Below are 20,350 nucleotides of genomic sequence, written 5' to 3'. Positions count from 1 at the left end.
GTTTTTTTGCTTTATTTCAATGTTAACAGGGAAAAGCTAATTTTATTTGCACGAATTTTATTTCGCAAAAAAAAAAAAAAAAATACATGTACAGTACATGTACATATGCATAAGCATAAACATAAACATAAACATTTTGTATATATATGTATTTACATATATATGAATTTACATATATATGTATAATATATGAGTAAAAATACGCAGCTAAATTTTTAATCGTTTAATGGCCAAATTCGCGTGGTGAAGTTCGTACACGCAAATGATTGCACAGCGACACAAAAAATTAATAATAAAAAATAATAAGCTCAAAACGTAAAATGCAAAAATATGAGTTGGTAAATCTTAACAAGTTATAATCTTAAAAAGAGTAAGAGGAAAAATTACAAAAGGGTAAAACACAAAACAATTAAATTTATAATTAATGATAAAAATGCATTTGTGCAGCTCCAAATTTTTTTCGTCTATTGTTATTATGCTTTACTTTCCTACTTCTTTTTCCAGATATTTACCACACAGTAAAACAGACACAGGTAAGTATATATATGCGTACATATCTATCTGTGCACACACATACATGTATAAACGTACATATATGTATATAACAAAGTAGAAAGGCAAGTCAACTTCATTATTTTTTTTATAACAGCAGTAACGGAATAGATGAAACCAGAGTTACACTGTGATATTTTTTGTGGACATATATTAAGGAGAACTACACTATGGGAGGGGACGGAGGAAGCTTACCGCAAAGGGTTGATCTTGTTAGAATGAAAAACAAAAAGTTGAAGGAAAATACAGGAAGCCTTGGATATGAAAAAAATACGCTTGTAACCATAAATCATAATAAATATAGCAAGAAAGAATTAAAGGAATATTATTTTAATCATTGCGCGATTTCGCAAGTAATCCAGCATACCTCAAATGAGGAGTTAATATATACGTATGTTTATATGCACATGTACATATGTTCAGTGTCTATATGTACATACCCGCGCCAAATGGCTAGGCGTACTTATGCCTATCACCTAGCTAAGCTTATTTACTAATAATCTTTACTTCCTACCTTTTTTTAGGAGGCTTTGAAGGAACCATTTTTCTGTTGTCGCCTTGGGTTTTTGTACAACAAAGAAAACATTTTTAAATTAATTTTATTTAAGAAACAAAATAAAAAGAAAAGAAAAAAAGATTTTTATGATAAATTTTCGCACATTGATTCCCTGAAAGACTTAGTGCTTTGCAAAAGCAAATTAAATGAAGAAAAAAAATTAATCTGCTTAATTTCCAATGAAATAATAAATGCAACCTCTGGAGCCATATGCTTGTTTTCTTGTGGCTGTGTGTTTTCAAAGAAGGTTTTTAACCGCGTAAACATTGCAAAGGTAGTCACGGCAAAAAAAAAAAAAAAAAAAATAGAAGTAGAAGTAGAAAAGAGTTAAGAGAGAGGACTAAAAAGAAAATAGAAAAAAGAGAAAAAAAATTAAGAGCAGATAGAAAAAAAATTAAGAACAGATAGAAAAAAAATTAAGAACAGATAGAAAAAAAATTAAGAAAAGATAGAAAAAAAGTAAAAAAAGATAGAAAAAAAGTAAGAAGAGATAGAAAAAAAATAGAAAAAAGAAAAAACATACGTCTTCAACTGTGTAATTTTATTACATTTACCACTTTTTTCACGTGTTCCTAACCCAGGAAAATATATGTGTTACGTGTAACAAAAAATATAAACCCAGCGATATAATTGAAATAGGAATAGATGACGAATCAGTATTAGAGGAAAAAAAAAAATTAATTAAAAAAAGAAAAATGGACAAAAAAAAAGATATGTCACATGAAAAGAAGGAAACATCAGATCAGGAAAAAGTAAAAAAAAAAAAGGAAATAACAGCAACAAACGGGAAATAACAGCAACAAACAGGAACTAACAGGAACTAACAGGAACTAACAGGAACTAACAGGAACTAACAGGAAATAACAGGAACTAACAGGAACTAACAGGAAATAACAGGAACTAACAGGAAATAACAGGAACTAACAGGAAATAACAGGAACTAACAGGAAATAACAGGAACTAATAGGAAATAGTAGGAACTAACAGGAACTAACAGGAATTAAGAGGAATTAACAGGAACTGACAGGAAATAACAGGAACTAACAGGAACAAATAGGAACATATAGAAATAAATAAAACGCCACAGCATAATTCTCATGAAATTGTTAGGTCATTTAAAAATAAGGAAAACAGAAAAAGGTGAGTTACATTTTTCCTTAATTAAAATACAAAATATATCTTTTTCTCGTGAAAATTCTAATACATTGCAACGTGTACATGTGCAGATAATTTTTTGGTACAGAACGTTCTGAAGGATGGCAAAAAAAAAAAAAAAGACGAAAAAAAGGAAGAAAAAAAAGAAAACGGAAAAGGAAACATTGCACATGTATATTTACATATTTGCTTGCGCCAATTTTTCTCGTTTTCATAAAAATTAAGGGGACAGACAGATCCTCCAGCGCTTTTACTTTGTTTTTGCACAATATTTTATAAGAAAATTTGATTTAAAAATTTACATTTTTTAAAAGTGTTGAATGCTGGTATGTTTTACTCCTTTTCTTTTTCATTCCTTCCCCTTTCATTCTTTTTTTTGTCATATTTTGATCGTTTTAGTTGAATCCTGACTTTTTTCCCCCTTTTTGTCTTATTTTGATACATCTCTACCATTTCGGTATCTTCACGAAATATTGAAATTGTACGTATGCGAATAATATATATGCGCGTATTATACACAATACGAGTGTATGTAAGGGTGTACATATATATATATATATATATATACAAGTACAAATGCGTCTGCTCAATGTTTTAACATATGTGACAACATGAGAAGTTTTTTTGGATTCCGAATTGTGTAAGCTTTATTTTATTATATTCGTACAAAACAAATTACGAAAACATTTCTTAACAAGCATTTTTTTTTTAATTAAAAAAAAAAAAAGAAAAGAAAATTTTTGAACAGTCAATAAAAAAAGAAAGTTTATGAACAGAAAATAAGAAACGAAAATTCATGACCAATAAATACAAAAAATATATATTAATAGTTAATAAAAGAAAAATATATGAATAGTAATTAAAAAAAAAATATATGAATAGTAAATAAAAAAAAAATTTATGAATAGTAAATAAAAAATAAAAATTATGAACAGTTAATAAAGAAAAAATTATGAACAGTTAATAAAGAAAAAATTATGAACAGTTAACAATAAAAAAAATGTTATGAAGGGTTAATAAAAAAAAAAAAAATTACCTAAAAAAATGCAGCTCATTTTCTTTTTTTTCTCTTTTCACCATTTAAGGGAAAAGAGTTCAACTCCTAAACGCTTTCTTCATCTACGATGTTAAAAGGATAGATGTGATATGACATGCATACTAAATACAGACAAATACACACAAATACAGACAAATACACACAAATACAAAGAAATACACACAAATACAAAGAAATACACACAAATATACACAAGTACACACATGTGCAAGAGTAACATGTGGGCATGCTATATTCTCAGTGTTTACTCTTTAGTTTAAGAAGGGATGATGAAAAAACTCAGCGAAAGTGACTATAGTGATATTGCAAATGGAATAATAAAAAATTACGAAGAAAATAATAAAAAGGAAGGAGCGAACATAAATAGAAATTTAAAGGAAAAAAAGAAAACATTTTTCAATTGTGATAATGATTATGATCTCGAGGATTCCATATTTCTTAACAAGGGAAGCAATTCAAATGAAGATAATAAACTGTTGGAGGAAGGTAAAAATAGGGACAGTAGCTACGACTCGCTCGTGGACGATTTCTACAACAAAGCTATAAAAAATTCAAAAAAAAAATGTACGAGTGTTGATAACGATAACTATGGCAGTGATAAGCACAGCAGTAACTACAACAGTTACTACAGTGATAACCATGAGAGTGGTAATGATAATAATAGTCCGCATCCCACGGATGAGGAAGGAAAAAAGACTTTCAAAAAAAATGAAAAAGAAATGTGTATTAAAAAAAAAGTAATACAACGAACTAGCGAAATATTGAGAAGAAATCATAACAAGCCGTTAATGCCTTTACTCAAAAAAAAAAAAAAAAAAAAAATAACAAAAAAAAAAGATTTAATGAAAAATAAAAAAATAAAACATGTACCAGCTCATGTAATTCACTCAAATGAATGGAACAGCAATCAAAATGATTTAGAAAAGTATAGACTGTCTAAAGAAGAACTAGAACAAAAAAGAAGGAGCTTAAAGTCAAGAAACTTAGACAGAGTTAAGGAAGAATATAAACAGAGATTAAAAAGAATGAGAGAGAAAGAAGTTAAATGTGTAGTTATTCCGAATTCTAAACAGAAGGAAGAGAGTTGCAATTCTCCTATGGAAAGAATAACAACAAAAAAAAATAATGTGCGAATAGCGAACAAATTAGCGGAAAATATATTAAATGTAAAAGAAGGGGGGGAAAATGATCTTAACAAGCAGTATGAAGCTTTGACAACGAGTTATAAGAAAATTTATTCTAATTATAAGAATTCGGAAAGAGAAGAACAAGATAACGTATGTAATTTGATTTCCTTATACGTCGATGATGGTAATGCAAATAAGGAAGTATATAATAATGAACAGTACAGGGGTCAAGAATCATATCCATACGATAAAAGTTATGGCAGAAGAAACAACTCCTTTGACAGTAATAAAATTAGAAAAAAAATAATTCCTTATAGAAAAGGTGTTCTCGCCACAAATGAGACAAAGAAGCCTTATAACAATGCTTCAAATATGTTAAACTTTAAAAGAAATAAAAATGATCCTAACTGTAAGTTACGATTATTAGACAAGTCCAACGAAAGAAGCGATCGCTTCTTAAATTCTGCTGTAGGAGAGTCCATCTGCTATTATGAGAGTAGATTTTGCTCTAGTAGTTTATTGTTAAATGGATCGAGTGGGGCAAGTGACGCAAGTGATGGCAAAAAACATGATCCTACTTCCCCCTCAGAAGGAAACTATTATCCCTTAGATAGAATTAAACACAACTGTAGAAAAAGCAAAAAAGGTATGAAAAAACAAAAGCATATGAAAAGGAAATCGTATTATCATTCCGAAGAAGACTGTTTGACTCCGCCCACAGATATATCCTGTTCGACCGATGAAACTATTATTGAAAATTTTGTTAGAGAACTAAAAACTCGAAATGAAAATTTTTCTATAGACATAGAAGCATTTAATGCAATAAAGAGGGAAGATATAGATAATTATCAAATTAATAAAAAAATATTTGATGAAAAAAAATATTACCCTGATGTAGAAGTGAAACTGTTCTACATAAATTTACACAAAGGTAATTCGTCATACCCCTCCCCTTCCTGTGACTCCTCTTCCAGAGGCTCCTCTACCTGTTGTTCGTCAGACTGTGAGCACATTTTCGATTCGGATTATTCTGAACAGTTAAGGAATTTGAACTGTACCAGTGCTGCTGAGGATAATAAAAATAAAAATAATGGTAGTAACAATAATGGCAGTAGTAATAATGGTAATAGTAATAATCATATGTTGAGATTAAAAAGAATCAAACTGGAAACATTTAAGCATATCAAAACAATTATGGAACAAGTGAGAAACCTAGATTACAATGAGTACAGCAATTTTTCACTGAATGGTAGGAAGCGAGAAGACACACATGGCACAATAGACTCTTATACAGATATGATAAGCGAAAGGGGAGGGCGAAAACATATTTGCACTGATGGCACGAGCGAACAGATCGAAATTAAAGGAAAATATTATTGTGATACTAAAAGAGGAGTTACAGATAAAAGAGAGTTTTGTGCTCATTCAGTAGACGAAAAGATAGAAAAGATGAGGAAATATCCCTTAATGGAATTACTGTTTAGGGAAAACGACGAAGTGAATGACGATGAGCAGCAGGCACAGTGGCAGACCCAAATGTGTTATGGAAGTGATAAATTGACCGAATATTATGGAGGAGGAAAAGGAGAAAATAAAAAATGGGAAGGGCAGAGTGAACACTTGGATGAACATAATAAAAAGTGGAAAGGGCACAATAATGACAATATATATGATAAAGAGCAGGCGTCTGAGATTGAGCCCTATTTTACCTTTGATGGAAAAGACAGAGAGGACGTACTGATAAACCAAAGTTGTTCTTATTTGAGTAGTCCCCAAAAAATGGAATTTTTTCCTAATGAAGGGGGAACAGAAATAAACAAAAATGATGAAAATGATGAAAATGATGAAAATGATGAAATTGATGAAAATGATGAATATGATGAAAATGATGAATATGATGAAAATAATGAGTATGATGAAAATGATGATGTGAAAATGATGAAATGATGAAAATGATGAGTATGATGAAAATGATGAAAATAATGAGCATGATGAAAATGATGAAAATAATGAGCATGATGAAAATGATGAAAATAATGAGCATGATGAAAATGATGAAAATGCCAGTAAGCACAATTTTAGTAGTCACTGCAATAACAGTGACAGTGTTAGCAGTATGTACAAAAATAATAACTGTAATACTGATAGTCGCTTAAATGACAAACATAGCGATGGTTCTTACTATTATTCCATAAAAAATGATCATTTAAAAAACAAGTCAGTTACTCATGAAGTAGCATCTTCTAACTTATCGCACGCAAGTAAGGTGATAAGTATTTTGCCAACTGATAAAAAGGGGTATTTTTTGGAGAATGATAAAAATAGCGCAGTGGTAAATGGTGAGACAACTTTTTATAGTCGTTATAGTAGTGGCTTTCATAGAAGTAACTACAAGGACTGCTATCGCAGTGCTAATTATGTAAAGGCGGGAAAATTTGAAAAGGGAGGAGTGAATGAAAGCAAGATCATTGAAAAGGAGAGTGCAAAATGTAAATACTCTAGGGTTAAAACTAAGGACAGTAAAAAAATACCGCTGAAGAGTAAGCAGAACAGTACGAACGGTAATCAACAAATTCATCAAAAGGTCATTGTAACTACTAGCAAAAAAAAGGAAAATGCATTTAATGATAACGCTATATCAAATTCTTCGAAAATGAATGCTGGTAAAGTGGAAACTGGAGTTACTTCTATGAAGGGAAATGCTAGCAATGTAAAATGTGTTAGTAACCGAATGAAGAGCATAGTGATTAAGGGGAAAAACATAAAAGAAGGCAAGGATGCAGGTGTAATTTATAGCATGAAAGAGGATACTAACAAAAAAGGAATGTGCACAAAAAACTTTGGAACGAAAGCATTTGAAAAAAAAATAAAAAAAAATGAAAAATTATGTGAACACGAGAATGTAAAAAAAGGCGAAAAACTAGGCGAAAATAAAAAAAAAAAAAAAAAAGGTGAACAAAAAGATGAGGATGCAGAAAACAACGAACAAAACGAAGATGACGAAGACAACAGAGCAACAGAAAAATGTAACCCCTCTAAGGAAAAACAACTATCCAACTTCAATAAAACAGAGGTATACCCAAATAAGGCGCACAGACTGATAAGCCAGAAAATTATGAACACATCCATTAATTTGGATGATACACATAACTTAAGCGATGAAGACAACTTCATTTTTGACTCATATTTGAATAAAGGCAATACTCAAAATGAGGGAAATCTAGAGGATATCATAAACAACCAGGTGATGCTGTTTGAGCGCAATTTTTTGTAAAAAAAAAGAGGAGCGGTTCCATGAGGGATGGATCAACGAGAAATGATTAGTCACATCATGGAATTATGAACCTACATTAAATATGCGCGTGGTACACTGTTACATCTTACCATTCACGGCTAACCGCTAACCAATCAGCAATGTTCCCTTCCGAGGTAACAATGTATACAACGTTGTCATCAAAGGACGGCAGTTCTACCCACTAAGTCTCCTCCTTAACAACTCAAAATCAATCTTGGCAAAATTGACCACACTGCAAAGGTGCAAACCACAGGATTCATTGGTTAATGCAGGTGGTAGAATAAAAAGTTTGTGGGTATTTTTAAACATCCTTGTAAAGAATGTTTTAATTTTATTAAATATTTCAGCTTGTGACATAGAAGACCAAAAGTAGTTAGATAAATAGTAAAACATAGAGGATGGACCAAAAAAGAATTTATTTTTTAAAATTGTTAATAGCTTTATTTCCATATATTTTAAATTTAAGTCCTCTTCATCTGTTTGTTTATTCTCTAGCGGTTTCAACTCAGCTGATGGATGATATTCATTAATCTTATTTAAAATTTTCAAATCATAAAATGAATCATTACCTAAGTGACACATTGTTTCTTTAATTAATAGTTTACTTACATTGCCTATTATGTCAATATCACCAGATGAACAATCATATTTCGTATAATAACCTGTGATGGATTCATCCAGATTTCCAGTAGCTAATACGATTAAATATTCATTATGTAAATTATTCGAATAATATTTCTTATGGCATATTAAGGAGCTAAAAAAATATGTAACTAACAATCGTGACCTTGATTGAATATTCTGTAAACATACATCTTCATAGTTACTACCCCCTTCACTTTTATATTTCATATCCTTTTTTAAGAAATCCTCACCAACGTTTTTTAGAAATGTATACATGTTATCTATGCAGTATACATTATGATATGAGTTAATACTTTTACTTAATTGTTCAGCAAAAAATTTTGTATTTTCGCTGCTATATTTTGAGGGTAAAGATAACGTGTTTAGCAGCTTGTTACATATGTCTCTCCGGCATGCTTTATCAATGAGAAGATTTTTCGTCTTTTTAGTAAACAGTTCTTCATTCTGTATATCAAGGTCATTCCTATTATCACTGCCGCTACCACTACCTCTAATGGAACTCCCCTCCTTCAACCGAATTTCTATCATTATGGACAAAATATGCACCATGCAAGCGCAAAAGGAGGAGTCAATTCCGCCTGAAAGGGCAAGAATAAACCCCTTTGCATTTGTCAAGTGTAAAATATACCACAGAAATAAAGCACAGTTGAAACTCAACTCTTCATAAATATTATGTAGAGCATACATTTTTGAATCAAATTCGTACATGTAGTTATCTAAACTATTATGATGATTTTTAAAAAGGGAAACAAGGTAATCATTCCCCTGTGCATATATTTGCCAGTTAAAATTTGATGGAAGAAAATTTACCAAATTATCCTCAGATGTTCTTATGTGCAAATCTATCTCTTTATTGAAAGAAAATATACATTTTTGACAGTTGTCCCTATTAATATTTCTATACCTTTCATCTCCTTCTAATTCTTCTATAATCATAATGGGGAATGTTTCCCCCCCTACAGTCATAAGATCACTCTGTAGTAGCTGTTTCTGCTCGTTTTGCTGCCAATTTTTCTTTTCCTTATTAAAAGACACATTGATGGAAGATACTTGAATATCTGAAAAGCAAAACCTTGCATTTTTTGTTAACAATTTACCATTTCGAATGATAAATGAAAAACCATCAAACTTGAAGAAATAGTTATCACAACCAAAATTATTACTAAAACTTAGAGCCATATTTGGATATTGTTTTGTTAGATTCATTAATTCTGTGAAATATTTTCTAAACAATAATAACTCGTTTGTTATGTAACCGCTAACTAGCAATACATCAATGCATTCAAATTTTATCCTATTGTTCATATATAATTTTACACAGTCATTCTGGAATGATACCTTCTTTGCATCGCTACCAACGTTTCCAATGCTTGCATCGTTAGCAATACAGTCAATATCACTAATGCAGCCAACGCTGCCATGGCTACCCCCACTGGCATTGAACATGTCAACTCGATCAACAATACTTGGAGCATTTTCCTTCACAACTAAGTCATCCAGGAATACATGTGCTATTACGAGTTGACCAAAACATATTAGAGCTTTCCCTATATATGTCTCTGTCTGATTTGTTACATTCTGAATACATTTTGGCAAAGCAAACTTTTCAATCTTACTTCCCAAAATACTAACATTCGAATTTTTAAAATTAATCTCATATGTGTTTATGTTATCATTACTGTTGTGTTGTTCATCTTGCTTCTCTTCCTCAGGATAATCCAAATAAGAAGCAAAGTAATCCCTCTGATTACAATTATATACATTCTCTTTAGGCGATATTAAAATTATTTCATTATTGTATATAAACAACTCACAGTTATATAATTTTTTCCTAAAATATACAGGCATACTTATAAAACATAATATGTTATCTGTCACATGCTTGTTATTATATTTTTCTCTTAAAATTTCACTTAAACAAAGCCAACATTTCTCATGCATATCTTCAATTTCTCTGAAACTACCTTTACAGCTCACCCCACACAACTCTAACTCTCCACCTATTCGTACAGAACAATTTAACTGCTTGCATTTTTTTATGCTTTCAATAATTTTCAATTTATTTTCTTCATAATCTAACGGGATCGATGATATCGAGCAGCAACTTAGACCGATATCATTTGTTGTCATCTCGCCCCCAGGAAATTATTGTTTATTAAGACCCTGGGGAAGGAAAAAACAAAATAAACAATTAAATAAATGAACAGATGAACAAACGAACAAATGAACAGATTAACAGATGAATAAATGATCAAACGAACAAACGAACGAACAAGCGAGTAGGTTTTAAAGCCGCTTCGCGCTGCGGACTCGACATTACACAACATGTACGACTTATGCCTCAACTTGATTTTCTATCTTTTAAAAACAGGAGTACTGTTTCTTTTTATTTGTTTTATATGTTACTTGTATTGCGCTTTTATTTCTATCTGTTCTATTATTTTTACGCTTTTTTCCTCGTAATAACAATTACAGGAAATTTTTTCACACAAATTCGCACCCTCTAATGGCTTCCAAATGTATACAGGTGTGCGTGCGGATTCTATCAGATGAGAACAGTAAATGAAGCATGTGTAAAGTATACACCTCTATTGGGCGTCCTTTAAACCTGCTATAAGGAATTGCTTCCAAATGAAAGAGAAGACGAAAAAGGGGAACGAAAAGAAAAAGAAAACACAGAAACTAAAGCAAAAAGAGAGTTAATGAAAAACGTACTAAAATATGAAATCGATTAAAAATTATTATCAGTTAAGCGTACAAATGGAGTGAGAATTAAATACGATAATTTAAAAAAAAAAAAATTTTTTTAAATAAAGAAATAAAGATAAAGAAACAAAAAAATAAAGAAATAAAGAAATAAAGAAATAAAAAAACGAAGTATTAAGCAAAAAATGCTGACACAGAAACATTTACGCCTGCCCATCAAATCATATTTTAAATGCACAGTTGAACAAATTTTCATGAATGTTAAGGTAAAATAAAATATATTAAGCAACATAGCAGAGGAAAATCATATCATATATATAAATGCTTCCTGAAGTAAAAGTTATTGCCAGTTCATTTCAAATCATTGCAAATCCTAATAAACTAAGCAAGCCTAAACACAGCTTTGTTAGGGTGCTTTTTTTTCCCTTATCTCCATTCGAATGTTTGGGTCTGTGTTTAAAAAGGTCAAATAAATGAAGTAGGGTAGCACGTATTTCACAAAGAGCATCTTTCTCGATTTCGTTATCAGCCTGAAAAGTTAAAAGGATAAGTAGCGAACACTTCGATATATTACGTGCACTCGCATATGTGTACATTTGTGTATGTATATCTATGGGTATTCATATATATATATATACATATGAACAACTGTGAAAATTTTTGAAAAATTATGAACAGTTAACAAAATTACGAAAAATTATGAACAGTTAACGAAATTATGAAAAATTATGAACAGTTAACAAAATTATGAAAAATTATGAACAGTTAACAAAATTATGAAAAATTATGAACAGTTAACAAAATTACGAAAAATTATGAACAGTTAACGAAATTATGAAAAATTATGAACAGTTAACAAAATTATGAAAAATTATGAACAGTTAACAAAATTGTTAAAAATTAGGCAAAATTGAGGACAGCTAGGAATAACTGTAGGTTAGTCCTGTCTCATGCGCAACACGCTTTGGAGCGCTTCTCTCATTTTGTGTGATCACCGGGAATAATAGGCAGTGGAGATGGCTGTTGCTATGAGAAGAACAAAATTTGTTATGTACATCAACTTGATGGAAAATGAAAAGGGGTTAAAAGAATAATAAAAAGTGGCTATATAACAGAAACAGCTAAAATATATCAATGGTGAAGTTTTATATTCATTAAAATTGGTAATAAATGGGATTAAAAATATAGTAGTAATTAATTTTCCAATTAAAAATATATCAAATATGTTGTAGTAATTTAGCACAATATATAATTCATCTAAGTTGTATATCCTGCCATTTAAAGAATAGGAAATATCGATCATCCCAAAAAAGATATTTACAAAGCAATTTATAACTGCACTATGATTTAGCAGATTTATGTTTCTGCATTGTTTTATGAGCACACATGGTAGAACTAAAAACGTATTTAAGAAAAGCTGTGTAGGTATTCGTATATATATGTAACGCAAGAATACCTTTTCATCAATACAGTTATTTATGTTATAATATTTACTATCAAATGGTGCTTCCCTTTTGACGTAAAATTGGTTAAGAGGTTTCATATGACTGTTATCTGTCTTGAAGATTAAATAAAATAAGTGTAATTGTAAATATACTAATAAAACATTAAAAAATAGCAGTAATAAATTTAAAATATATGTACTTTTATAATAATTATATTTAAGTGTCTTTACCCAATAATCATACCATTTTGTAAAATTTTTATAATTTAATATATATTCGAGTTCGTTATCCTGCATATTTGTATCCCATTCTGATGCATACAAAATATTGTTATACTTTTTCCAACATTTCTCTTTCTTCTGAACATATTCATATATTAATTTTATTTTGCGGAAAATATTACTAACAGGATTTATAGACAAAAAATATTTTCTCCAATTAGAGCAACACATTTTTTTCTTTTCAGCATTGTAGGGTTTCTTTTTATAATCTATCGATATATGATCATGAAATTCAAGAAAAAAAATTTTTTTTTTAGAAATTATTTTTGATTCATCTTTGAGTCGCATCGAGAGTTTAGGTATGCGGTAACAACTCACCTTTTTCTTAATTCTTGTAGTTGACACGTTTGTGCACATAGGGAATTGATCCTGCTCGTTGTGGTTATCGCCGCTATTGCCATAGTTATTACCATCGCAAATTCTATCGATACTTCCACCACTGATACCATGTTTACTACCATCTCTTCCAACATCGAGCCTATTCCCCCTCGAAGACATCCCCCCCTCTGAGCTCCCGTCATCATTCCTACCAACATCAAAGCACTTTGTGCACATATTATTGCCCAACTTTTTTTCAAATTTTTTTTTTTGCCCAGATTCATCCGTAAAGGTGTTTAAGATGCTACTCACGCAGGATTCTTCTTCACGTCCGTAGGAAATTCTCTTCCTTTTGCACGAGAAGCGGTAGTAGTACCCCTTATCTCTCTTTTCACTTTTGCTAACACATCTGTCAACACATCTGTCAACATATCTGTCGCCTCTTTTGTTGACACTTCCTTTATTTGCGCCACGGGAGGAGGAATTCCCCTCTGTTAGTACCAGTTCACCAGATTCCTCTTTTGTGTCAACATTTCTTTCCTTTGTCCCTTTTGCTCCTTTTCTTTCCCGTGTCTTTTTTTCCCCTTCCCCTTTCTTATACGCAGTCAGATCCGATGAAGACGTATTATATGTGTGCATTTCACTTTCGCTATCTCCTGTGATGATCGAGTTAACAGAATCATCAATAGCATCATCAATATAAAATGCTTGCTTTGAAGATAAAATGTCGTCGCTTGACCCTTGTGAGTGTAATGTACTTCTTTTATCTGGTTTATTAACTAAAAAATTTAAATTGTCCCTTACTACAGACGTATTGGCATCATTAACGGATAAGAAATGACAATATGGCATAGTAGTTTCTTCTTTTTTGTCCGTAGAATCGGGATGTTCGCTTATTCTTAGTACTCCTTTATTTTTTTTAACTGGGTTAACTAGGTAAAACATTCGGGTACTGCCTTGGTAATTCCCTTCCCATTTGTTGTGACTACTTATTTTGTAGTTATCTGTCGAAGAATCCTTAAAATTACAGTTAGACGTCCTTTTTTTTTCAAAATTTGGTATTAGGCCAGAATTTATAATATCCATCATATTGCATATGCTTTTACTACTATACTTATTGCGGTAAAAATTTTCCTTCTTATTGTTATCATTATGATAATATTTTGTCTTTTCCCCTTTACATGTACACCTTTTAACGTGTTCCTTTTGATCGTTTGGACTTTTTAACAAGCCCAAGCTAACAAACATAGCCTTCTCATGAATAGTCAGTTTGGTATCATCATTAAGAAGAGTAAAAATCTTAAAGTAAGTTCTATTTTTTGTAGCAGTATTCTCCCTTAAGTATGTAGAGATATCATTTAAATTATGTCTGTCTAAAACGTATATAGGTATAATTTTTGATTGTTTAATTTTCCCACTGTTATCAAAATAAATGTAGTTAATATTATTTTTTAATTCTTCAGATAATAAAATATTTCTTTTCCTGCTAATTTTCTTAAGTCCCCTACGTAATAAGGAAAAATGTTTCTGAACAATTTTTTTTTTTTTGCATGTTTCTCCATAATCTTTATCATTTAAATCATCCAATTTTCTGTTCACTAACTTGTTGTTGATCTTTTTAATATTTGAGTCTTTAATAGTAGGAATATTTCTTATCCTATTGTTCGAATTAGTGCAATCTTGTGAAAAGGTATATTTAATATGATATTTGGTATTCTTTATGCCTCTGTCTTTTCCATTATTGTTGTCATTGATGCAGTTAATACCATCATTGGATGTATTCACTTTTATCTCCTTAATAATATGTTTACCCTGAGTGCACTTTTCCCCTCTTGCACTGCTTCCTATGTTTTTTTCTTTTTTAAAATATTTATTCGAATAATTTTTCCGATTGCTATTCTTATCCTTCACCTTTTTATGATTTACTTTTACCGGATTGTTATATCTGTTTACATGTGATTCTTCCCCATCTGAAAATGAAGACGCTCCCTCATTTTGAAAAACTTTCCTTTCTTCACTATTATGCACGCTAAAAAACGTATGCGTACTAGAGCAGTTAACATCACTAACATCGAGTGGAATCTCATCTTCAACCATTACCAACTCGTCATCATACTCTTCCAAATTTGCTCCACTTTTATTTATCGTTTTGATTTTCTTTATTCCATCATTCACTTCGCTCTCAAACAGGCTGTTTCCTACGAAGGTGCAAAATTGGGGAAGCGCGTTCTAATGTATTACATACAAATACATGCGAAAAACAAACGCATGCATACACACGAACACGAACACGAACGTGTACATACATATAAATATGTATAAAACCACGTGGCACATTTAAATGAAAACAGTTCTGTCCCTCTCCCTGCTGCTTTAAAGCTCTCATAACATAAACACATTGCAAAAAAATACAATCATTGAATTTACATTAGCTCGAAAAAAAAGAAAAAAAAAAAAAAAAGCACAATTCTTTACGTAAAAATAAAAAGAAAAATGCACAATTATTTGCGTAAAAAAAAAAAAAAAAAAAAAAAATGCTTGTTCATTTAACCTAGTATATCCACGCTGATGTTGTTTTGTTGACAATAAATCAGATTGTTTCTGATTAAAATAGCTTTTTTTTCTAGTTCATGAAAATATGGTTGTATATTATCGAATGCTCGCAAAGGTTTTTTCTTAATGTATGAAATTTGTCTAGCCAAAATATACAGTGATATATGAATTATAACACATATTAAAACGTGAATTGTCAAAAGGAGGGTAAAGCAAAGTATAATGGTTGAAGTTGGTAAGCTATGGTAAAAGCGTACAAACCCCATAATTAAGGTAACGACACAAATTGTGAGTAGACCCCTAATTTTAATTGATGTAGCTAAACTTAAAATGTACGCAAAGTAAACAATTTTTGTCCATGATAAAGCAGATGTAAGTAAAAGGAAAGATAATAAAGGTAACAGAAAAATATATATAATAAAAAAATAATGTATAATAACTAATTGTTTTCCCTTATTATTTTTTGAAAATACTTCTGCAACTTTTAAGACTCCTACCTGTATAACAAGAAAAGTGCACAAAATTATTTGAGATATCCTTTCTTGGATGTTTATAAATTCAAATGTATTTATGCCATCCAATAAAAAAAAAAATATTTCCATAAATATCAGCAAAATTAGTGAATTTGTAGAACTAAGTAAAAATAAGTTGATATAATTTTTTGATTTCTTCATCTTTTCTTAACGACATAATTAATGAAGACAAACAGAGCACCACAAAAAGGATAGCAAAGTGAAGACGTACAATGGAAGAAAAATAAGTGTATCTTTGCATATATATATATATATATATGCGTATATGTGGGCATGTATATATGTTCATGTGTTTATATGTTCATGTGTTTATATGTATATATGTTTCTACGTATATATGTATATATGTTTCTACGTATATATGTTTATATGTATATATGTTTATATGTATGTGTAAATATATGGTGCCGTCTAAATGTGGTTGTTAACAAGAATGAAATGCGCTTCGTAAAAGCACATATACTGCAAAAGTACAAAACCTAAAAAAGCAAGCTAATATATGGTATGGGAAAAAAAAAAAAATTCCATTAATAATATTTATCCTTAGAGATATATTAAAGAAATGTCATGTTCAAGCTGAAACGTATTTAATGTATAAACATAAGCATCATATGTGTCATTTTTGTTTTGGTCTTTTTTGAAAAAAAAAATTAAAAAAAACATATAATATTGAAAAAACAGATAATATTGAAAAAACAGATAATATTGAAAAAACAGATAATATTGAAAAAACAGATAATACTGAAAAAACAGATAATATTGAAAAATCAGATAATATTAAACAAAAATATAAGGTGTTGTACCACATCGCTACGTTTTTGCCCATCCTGGAACGCATATATAAACATGGGAGTAGCCTATTTTTTTTAAATGAAATATGTAGAACAAAACTGTAAGTCGTAATCGTTCGGATATCAAAATATGCTCAATATATAGATTAAAAAATGTGTTAAAATATATTGCACTTAATTTTTAAACGTTTTTATGGCATAAGAACAATGTGTAATTAGCTAAAAAAAAAAAAAAAAAAAATCAAAAAATAAATATATAAATAAATAGCTAGTTAAACCAAACATTTTTAAAAATAAAAGCAAGTAATTCATATGTGACAATGTGTTGTACTATTTACCCTTTAGAGTAAATTATTTTTTAATAAATTTAGAATATATATACCACTTTTGCTGGTATGCTAATTAATTTTTGTTATATTTAAATTCTTTTTTGTTTAAGAAGATAAAACATTTTTTGTACTTCATACATGTATTTCTTATTTTCTCATTTATGTCATATATGTCATTTTTCTCTTTTATGTCATATATATTAGTTTTCTCATTTGTGTCTTTTATGTTATTTTTTTTTTTTTTTAAACTCATTTAAACAATGGAACAAACGATTAGCTTTATGCCAATTTTATGAGTTAAATTGTGCATTAATATTAACAAATGGAAAATGAATGGTTAGATATACGTATTTATACACATACAAGTACGCATATGTTTAAGGGGTATGTTCTTTTTTTAATGGTTATATACATTATATTCTTGTGAATATATTAGTAGCCTTTTTCTGTTGTATTTAAATTAATTGTTATTACGCCAAAATGATAATAGCTAGTTCCTTTTTCGAGAAAAAAAAAAAAAAAAAATTATGAACATGTCATCCAAAACAGATCTAATTTTATGAACAGGAAATAAGTTTTTTAGTTTCTTTGGTATATCGTAATATCTAAGCAAATATGAAAATAATATATATATTTTAGCTGCACAAAATATATACATTTATTTGTATCTATATATGTGCGTGTTAAAATGCATAAACTTAGAGGTTTTAATTTGCAGTGTAATGATTGCAATAATAATTTAGAGTCGCACTCATAGGAGTGGACACCTTTTCACAAAAAACGTTATAGTGGTGTTTTTTTTTTTTTTTTTTTTTTTTTTTTTTCACTCCTTATCGAAATAAAAATATTAAGGTGCCAGTGCTCATACCCACATACATAAATGCATACGTACACATAAATATATATGTATAAATGCACGTATTTTTAAAATTACTAAACGTGAATATAACTCCACGTTTACTTGTAACGTGGCTTCTATTTTACATTTTAAGAACGATAATATGAAACAATAAGCCTTAATATAAAAACCCCTTTTTATTAAGCTTATATTGAAATTATACCATAGATGGGGTGTAAACACTTAGTGCTCATTTTAATCCTTTAAGGGAAAAATTGTTTATCTTTTATTTTACATATGTTTGCTTTATTCTGTTTTATTTTGTTATAATTTGATATATATAGCCATATATCGTTATATTTCGTTAAACTGTGTTATGTTTCGTTATATGCTGTTATATTTCGTTATATTTCGTTATATTTCGTTATATTTCGTTATATTTCGTTATATTACGTTATATTTTGCTATAATTCGTTTTACTTTGCTATATTTTGTTCCAATTTTTATTTCATTTTAATTGTTCACATTGTACATCATAACCTATACTTCCAAGTAATTATGTTTTTGCATTGTGAAACCCATATAGGTGTAATACATAACTGAACCGGTACAAACATAATTATTTACTATATATATATATATATATATATATATATATATATATATATGTAAACCTTTAAAGCAAGGATGACTTTGTGTACACCCTTCTATGAAAAACTTTGCTATAATCTTATTTTGCGGCCAACTGTATTATTATGTATGATTGGCCATACGCATAAAAATAAAATAGGTTATATTTAAAAAAAAAAAAAAAATAAAAGGACAGTAATATATAGTTACAGAATGCTAAAAAGTTATAAACCTTACTAAAAAAAAAAAAAAAAAAAAAAAAAATTAATTTAAACATTGTATTTATAGTATGAACATAAAATATACTCGAAATTTTATTCAGGAAAACAAATATTGAAAAGTACCCAATGGAAAAAAAAAAAAATAATAAATATTTTACAAAAATGTGAAGAGATTAACATAAAAAAGATGGTAAAAATAGAAAGATAAGAAAACATTTTTATAGACATAACAGAAGATATAATTGTAAAAAATAATATAAAAGAAGCTTTTCTTTTTCTTTTTTTTTTTTTTTTTTTTTTTCTTTGTAAATTTTACTTATTTTTATGTTTAAGTAATTTTTCTATATGTATTATTCATATATAAACTGAGAAATAAAAATTACGTTTTTTTTATTTATTATTTTTTTTTTTTTTTAGTTTAAATTATAATTTTTTTTTTTAAGTTTTTTGGAAGTGTATAGGAATATTCATTTATAGAATATTTTTATACTACGTGCAAATATATGGAAACATACATAATATATGGAAACATACATAATATATGGAAACATACATAATATATGGAAACATACAATAAATGCATAATGGAAATGTACGAAATAAATGCAAACATACGTAATATATGGAAGCATACGAAATATATGGAAGCATACAAAATATAAAAAATTAATTTTACATATGCCATAGTTGAAGAAGAATTTATAGTTACAAAAATGTACATTCTTTTTTTCCACAAGTGTACTATTTTTTTTTTTTAATATAAATAACGATACAGTAGATTACTGTTAAAAAGAACAAAAAAAACGTTAGAATAACAATTATTGCAAGTGACTTAATAATATTAACAAGACATGTAAAAATAAGCAAAATTAAGAGACCTTAAGGTGTTCCTTTGTATATATTTATATGTGTATATATGTTCATTTATATATTTATGATCCCTAAATAACTGTAGGGGGGAGAATATACATAAACATAGACAAGTACAAAACATATATATACGTATATGTTTATATGTTTATATATATATATATATATATATATATATATATATATATATATATATATATTTATATTTATATTTATATGCGATTAAGTCATTCGGAGGATTTTAAGTGAACAATGACAGCTCAGTAACACCGTCGCATTAAATTAAAATAGAAAGAGATAAGGCTGAATCACACAAAGAGTAATAATGTAATTTAAGTAGAAGCTTTTTATTCATGTAATAATAAACAGGAAGATTTGCTAAAACAGGAAGCAGGAAATAAGTTTTAAAAATTTGTATGAATAGACTCTTAATGTGATCGATGTGTTT

At 28.9% G+C, this 20,350-nt stretch overlaps 4 protein-coding genes across 4 annotated transcripts; 2 read left to right on the top strand and 2 right to left on the bottom strand.

Moving 5' to 3' along the window:
• Nucleotides 1-722: 722 nt before the first annotated feature.
• PmUG01_07038400 (replication termination factor, putative) lies at nucleotides 723-1,902 on the top strand (the record flags this gene model as incomplete). The annotated part of the gene is made up of 3 exons (XM_029004136.1): nucleotides 723-905; nucleotides 1,077-1,382; nucleotides 1,690-1,902. The coding sequence occupies 3 exons, from the start codon at nucleotides 723-725 to the stop codon at nucleotides 1,900-1,902; spliced, it is 702 nt and encodes a 233-aa protein (XP_028860854.1).
• Nucleotides 1,903-3,589: 1,687 nt separating this feature from the next.
• On the top strand, nucleotides 3,590-7,721 carry PmUG01_07038300 (conserved Plasmodium protein, unknown function; the record flags this gene model as incomplete). The annotated part of the gene is made up of 2 exons (XM_029004135.1): nucleotides 3,590-6,376; nucleotides 6,435-7,721. The coding sequence occupies 2 exons, from the start codon at nucleotides 3,590-3,592 to the stop codon at nucleotides 7,719-7,721; spliced, it is 4,074 nt and encodes a 1,357-aa protein (XP_028860853.1).
• A 195-nt stretch (nucleotides 7,722-7,916) lies between these two features.
• Nucleotides 7,917-10,517, bottom strand: NADSYN (glutamine-dependent NAD(+) synthetase, putative; the record flags this gene model as incomplete). Its single annotated transcript, XM_029004131.1, has 1 exon — nucleotides 7,917-10,517. The coding sequence occupies one exon, from the start codon at nucleotides 10,515-10,517 to the stop codon at nucleotides 7,917-7,919; it is 2,601 nt and encodes an 866-aa protein (XP_028860852.1).
• Nucleotides 10,518-11,499: 982 nt separating this feature from the next.
• Nucleotides 11,500-16,364, bottom strand: PmUG01_07038100 (conserved Plasmodium protein, unknown function; the record flags this gene model as incomplete). Its single annotated transcript, XM_029004130.1, has 3 exons — nucleotides 11,500-11,623; nucleotides 12,089-15,335; nucleotides 15,689-16,364. The coding sequence occupies 3 exons, from the start codon at nucleotides 16,362-16,364 to the stop codon at nucleotides 11,500-11,502; spliced, it is 4,047 nt and encodes a 1,348-aa protein (XP_028860851.1).
• Between the last annotated feature and the right edge of the window lie 3,986 nt (nucleotides 16,365-20,350).

This window comes from Plasmodium malariae (genome assembly GCF_900090045.1).
Source record: "Plasmodium malariae genome assembly, chromosome: 7".
Classification (NCBI taxonomy): domain Eukaryota; phylum Apicomplexa; class Aconoidasida; order Haemosporida; family Plasmodiidae; genus Plasmodium; species Plasmodium malariae.
This window is presented reverse-complemented; position numbering and strand designations above follow the sequence as displayed.